The 6451-nt window shown below is 42.3% G+C and overlaps 1 protein-coding gene across 1 annotated transcript; it reads right to left on the reverse strand.

Moving 5' to 3' along the window:
- Window positions 1–3140: 3140 nt before the first annotated feature.
- LOC117466398 (trace amine-associated receptor 8b-like) lies at window positions 3141–6451 on the reverse strand. The gene is made up of 4 exons (XM_034109604.1): window positions 6279–6451; window positions 5423–5999; window positions 4153–4411; window positions 3141–3172 (listed from the first exon to the last, which is right to left on the reverse strand). Exons 1-4 carry the CDS (start codon window positions 6449–6451, stop codon window positions 3141–3143), a joined length of 1041 nt encoding a protein of 346 aa, XP_033965495.1.

Raw genomic sequence — 6451 nt, forward strand, 5'->3', positions numbered from 1 at the left:
GCTGGCTGCAGCTCCCCCTGTGGCTCTGTCAACCATGGAGTCCCCCAAGGCTCGGTGCTCGGTCCCCTTCTATTCACAATATACATCCTTCCGATTGGTGATATCATCCGCAACCATGGTCTCTGTTTCCACTCCTATGCTGACGACAACCAACTGTACATCAGCACACAATCTTCTGCCCATCTCCCCCCTCAGTCACTACTCAACTGCATACACAAAATGTAAAACCTGTATGACCACCAACCTACTCAAACTAAACAGTGATAAAACTGAGCTCATGGTTGTGGCCCCCAAGGCACTGCTCGGGAAGGTTGGAGATCTGCTCCTCAACATCGACGGTTCATCATCTCCCTATCCCCTCAGGTCCGCAACCTTGGTGTTGTCTTGGATTCAACCCTCTCATTTCAAAACCACATCAAATCTGTTTCAAAATCAGCCTTCTTCCACCTCAGAAATATTTCAAGACTCCGGCCATCACTGTCCGACTCTGTTGCTGAGAAGCTGATACATTGTTTCATTACCTCACGCCTGGACTATTGTAACGGACTCCTGTCCGGGGTTCCCAGCAAAACCCTGAACAGGCTCCAGTACATACAGAACTCAGCTGTCAGGGTTTTCACACGCACCAAGCCCTGGGAGCACATCACCCCCACTCTATTCAACCTCCACTGGCTCCCGGTCAAGTCCCGCATCACCTACAAACTCCTCCTCCTCCTCACCTACAAATCCCTCCATGCCCTCTCCCCTCAGTACCTCACAGATCTCCTCCACCCATACATCCCGTCCTGCACCCTTCGATCCTCAGACTCTGGCCTGCTCTCCATTCCCCATTCATACCTCCGCACCTTCGGGGACCCTGCCTTCAGTGTCGCTGCCCCCACCCTCTGGAACTCCCTCCCTGCAGAAATCCGCAACGCCCCTTCTCTCAACATTTTCAAATCAACCCTTAAAACTCATCTTTTCAACATCGCCTTCCCCACTTACACTTCCATTTCTGCCCCCTGTTTTATGTTTATGTTTTTTTTAGGGCCGGGAATTTAACGCGTTAATTAAGATTAATTAATTACACAAAAATTAACGCGTTAAAAAAATTAACGCATTTTAATCGCACTTATTTTTGCACAGCGGAACATTTCTCACTGGATGAGTTTCAGGCGTACCGATTATACTGGAGCACCAACTAACGTTCATGACTTCAGCATGGGACTTCAAACAACAACAAACCACGGTGAACAATAGTCAAACATGAACGAACAAGCTGATGAGACCGCTTTGGTCGGCCCCGTGGATGGGAAATTTTGTTTTAAAAAACGGACGGATGGAAGCGTCGATAAGAGCACGGTTGTGTGCAAATTATGCAAAAAATTATTTGCATATCACCGCAGCACATCAAGCCTAAAGTATCACCTACTGTAAATGCAAAGCATGTAGCAGCTAGCATGTAGCAGTTAGCCTGACTCCGAGTGCAAGGAACCACACCCTGACCCAACCCACACTCAACCAGATGACTGGTTTCAGGGCCAGGATAAGTAAGTCCACGTCTGAGAAAATAACCAACTCCCTGGTTCACTGGATTGCACTCAACTGTAGACCACCTGGAGTAACATCCATGTGAAAATTGCTTCTCACTGTTCTCAGGTCAAATATGTATAATTGATTAAAAATGCGATTAATTTCGATTAATTAATCACAAAGCCTCTAATTAATTAGATTAATTTTTTTAATCGAGTCCCGGCTCTAGTTTTTTTGTATGTCGTGTCCTTGTATGTTTCTTTGTAAAGCGACCTTGAGGTTATGAAAGGCGCTATATAAATTCAAGTTATTATTATTATTATTATTATTATTATTATTATTATAAGTCACGTGTTTCCTGCTTGGGAAACTAAATAATAAAAATAAACTGCCCAGTATGAACACTTTTATAGCCCTTATTAGATTCATAAGGTCCTTAACCTACTTCTTAAGCCCCGAGCCTGTTTTTCAGGGCTCAGGCTCGAAAATGACATTCCCAGAACAAATGACCATATCTTCCCTTCTAAAAGGGTTAAATTAATAATCTTTTTTCTCAAAGAAAGGTTAAACATGTGAGTTGGATGTAGAAGTGTCAGAATCAATATAGATGTTTTTATTTTAAAGTAAATTCAGATTGAACAAAGTAAAAAAATGTAAATTATTGTGTCCGTCCAAAAATGAATTTTCCATATCTCTGGCCCCCCCTTGCTTGATTTTGCTGATTGACATTTCTTTCTAACTGTCAGAGCCAATGGAATCGAGGGGAACTCCCACATACTCCTTATTTGGTAATGTGTGTGTGTGGGACTGCCGCATAGCCAAGACCGGAAGCTGCGATAACTCTGGTGGCTACCATTAACAGCTAACTTTTACTCTCCGATTTTTACATAAAAATGGAATTATGGATTATAAATTCATAACATTATTACCCAGAAACATTATCAACCTATGGATTAACCGGTTCAGCCGCGTTTTTTCTCGTTGTAATGCCATTGAACCATTATTTTGATCAGATTGACAGCTACAGTGAGACGATCTCCCGTAAAAACTCCATAAAGGTACATGTTGTGATGTCTGTGTTTGCTTCCCCTGTCAAGAGTTCGGATCACTCAGTGATGATATATATACCTAAATAATCTGTGGAACTTCGGCTTTAATCGGATATATTGTATGTGCAGCTACGATAAGTAATAAGGGTATCTTTTATCTTGAGTTCTGTGCCAAAGTGCATTAGCATTTTTCACTCAGGGGTCATTTAGATGCTTCTTATGAGACTTGTGTTTTGTTTTGGTAAAAATGGTTTGTATCGTCAGTTAGCTGAGATTATTTCCGTTTATCTGGTATAACATATTAATAGGTTCTTAAATATTAAGATCCCCTGAGACACAGTGTCTTGAAAAAAAAAAAAACTACCCGCAGGCCTTTTTCTTTCTTTCACGGGGACCTTGGGGCTTAACAGGTTAAGAACGACCGGACCAAATATGGACCCAGCTGTTTTCAACAAGCCATGGTTGAGGAGCTTGTTGCCTGAATGGCTAGGACTGTTTTCGGGCAGCCCCGAGTGCCAGCCTCCAGCCTCAGACCCTTTCTTGGAGTCCACATGGATGATGCTATGCGACTAGCCATGTTTAGGAAATCAAACACAGCTGTCCAATGAGGGCTACAGGCAGAGATGGGGTCGTTACTAAAAAAAAATAACATATTACATATTACATATTACTTTTTTAAAAAAGTAATATATTACACTACTTCGTTACTCGCTACATAGAGTAACTCGTTACTTTACTCGTTACTTTACTCGCCGAGCACGTACGAACTGCGCATGCGTGAGTGGCAATAACTCTCCTTACCAGCAGGCGGCGGTAGTGTGTATTCGTCATTCAAAACAGGCAACAACCGGAAGACAGAGAAGAAGAACAGACTACGTGATATAAACAACAAATAGCGTGTGCGGTAGCTCCACCTTAGCATGTGTTCTTTGCAGGTGTTTGTTTAGGTTTGACGTGGTGTTTACAGCAGTGGATAACAGCTTCTGGCCTGGACACAGTTTGCACCTCACCGTCACATTCCTGTCTATTCTTCAGACAAACTCAAAATAATGGGCATACCTCCACCACCTCTCGAAAGTTATCGCTGACTCAGCCATGTTTATGCAGCACTGCACGTGGATATGTGGACGCGCAAGTCGCGCAGATTACGTACATATAAACCTGCGGCGGAAACCCCTCTTGTCTGTCAGTGTGATTATGACTGATTTTAGTAAGTAACGAAGTAACGCGTGTCGGGGCAATGTTAGTAACTGTAGTGTGATTACTGAATTCTAAAAGTAGCGCGTTACACTACTCCGTTACAGACAAAAGTAATATTATTAGAGTAACGCGTTTGCTTATGACGTTTGCCTTAATCGAGCAGCCCTAGCAAGGTCCTGATCATCGCTGATTGAAGTTTATTTTTTATTGTCAGCCTAAATATTATGAATGTTTTTCTATTTTAATCCCTCATTAATGGTAAAATAAACATGTGTTGGCACTCAACAAGATTTATTTGTCTTCTCTCCTTTTTCTCTCTCTCTCACAAACACACACATACAGACAGAACACACACACACACACACACACACACACACACACACACACACACACATAGAATCACACGAGTAAGACTGAAGTATCTTAAGGGTAACAATGAGCTTGATAGATTTTCTAAACCAGGGGTATAAGAAGGCATAAATCACTGGGTTCAGACAGGAGTTAAAATACAGCAACCAGAGTAGAATGGGTGAGGTTGAACTACTATTTTCAATATCCTCACCGATAAGGGATGGAGTGTAATATGGAAAAAAACATATTAGAAACACAAGGACAACAACACCAAGAGTCCTGGGGCCTATACTGCGAAGCTGGTTCAACCTAACCTGGATATGTTTGAGTTAGCCGGTTGGCCTAATCCAAAACATACGCGCTCTCGCTAAACTGTACTACGACGCTGGTTATCAAGTGGATCGCTCAAGCCAGCCTAGTTAGGTGCGCGTTCACATGAAAAGGGTGGTATTTGGAGCATTCGACCAATCACAAACATGGAGAAGCATACTGACAGCGCAGCGTCATACTTCCTGAATGAAAAGTGAACTTTAATACTAGTCAAAAATGAAGAAGTTAAACTTTAAACATCCATGACTTAAACACTTGATCCAGGATCAAAGCCACATAGCTGCACCTGCAAGGTGAATACAGCTGGCAAAAGAAAAAGTGTTTGAATGCGTACATTAACAGGTTTATGATATCACTGCCCCGTCTAAGACACGATCTGACTTCAATTACATTTGTCTCGAGTGTTTCGTCAACTTATGTGTTGCTTAAAATAATACTTCTGCATACAGTATGTGACACTGTGAGTGTTGCACGGCCAGATACGGCTCAGCTGACTCAGATAAGGAGATATATGATACATTATGAAGTGATATGCCGCGGACTGTACTTAATGTTACTCTGATCCGGTTACTTATGTTGTGGCAGATATTTAATTAAGCTTTCTTAACGCTAATGTTATAATAGTCAGATTGCTCTGAAGATGGGAGGTGATATTCTATTAATGTTCACGTTCACACAGTCGGTGATTTTTGCCGGCCGTCTTTCCTGCGACGGCAGTTTTTCTGTATTTCCTTTCTCCTGTAATATGACTTGATCGCTTTAAACTCCGCACACTGAGCTCTGATTGGTCAGCAGGCAGTGCTTTCACTGAGTTGATCTCTTAGCCTGCAACCTAACCTGGTCCCGACCAGGTTAGCTGCTTAGCATATATTACCATGGAGATCTAGCCTGCTCAAAAGAGAACCAGCTTCATAGGACCGGAAAGCCGGAGTTTGCCCTGAATTTAGCCGGCTAAGCGAAAATCCTGCTTCGCAGTATACCCCCCTGGCTGCTTTCATCTCAGATTTCTTAGCAGTTGCACCAACTGAACGTTGCATAGTGACAGCTCTAACATGGGATCGCATGGCTCGAGCCTGAGACACAGCCACCACAAACACTCTCATATACAGAACTATGATAACAGTAATGGGGACAATGAAGGTAACGACAAAGTCAACAGCTCCTGTGATATTGTTAATGACAATTACACACTCTCCATGGCAAGAATTATGTGAGTCAGGTTGTCTTAGAAAGTCCTTTAAAATGAGACAATTATAGATAACAGAGCCAATCCAACAAAGACAGATGCAAATTTTTGTTCTGTTGAGAGTTACTCTGGTGGTGTAATGTAGAGGGTCACATATAGCAACATAACGATCAATGGATATGAGCACCATGTTTCCAACCGTAGAAGAGGTAATGATAAAAGTAACAATTAAATACAGAGCACACATCAGGTCACCCAAGTACCAGCAACCCTCTGTTGAAATGATTTTAACAGGCATCAAAATGAGGCCCACAAGGAAGTCTGAGACAGCCAGGGAGAGGATGAGGAGGTTAGTGGGGGTGTGGAGCTGCCTGGAAAGGAAGAATATCATCATAAATAAGATTATCAACAATAGCTTGTAACAACAAACAGCAGTAAAACACAAAAAAAGGCATTTGAATGGATATGCATTTGTTGTGGAGTGTCTGCTTTAACTATTTTGTCACACAACGTCAGGTTTGAATATGTTATCATTTAAAACAGCACAACTATTATCTGAAGCATTCATTAAAAGGAATATATGCGTTGCTAAATCATGTTAATTTTCTATCATGAACATATACAAGCTTAAGCTGAAAGTTTGTCTGTGCCTGAAGTGGGAGATAGAGATGATGACCAGCAGGTTGAGAGCTGCAGTGATCAGAGCGGTGAAGGACTGCAGGATGTAAGTGAGCAGGACATCTGACTGAGCTGGCATAGGCTTCCTGCAGGAGTTGTTGAAGAGTTGTGGAAAGCAGAGTTCATCCATTTGGGAAGTCTCCAT

Source organism: Pseudochaenichthys georgianus, chromosome 21 (assembly GCF_902827115.2).
Source record: "Pseudochaenichthys georgianus chromosome 21, fPseGeo1.2, whole genome shotgun sequence".
Taxonomy (NCBI): domain Eukaryota; kingdom Metazoa; phylum Chordata; class Actinopteri; order Perciformes; family Channichthyidae; genus Pseudochaenichthys; species Pseudochaenichthys georgianus.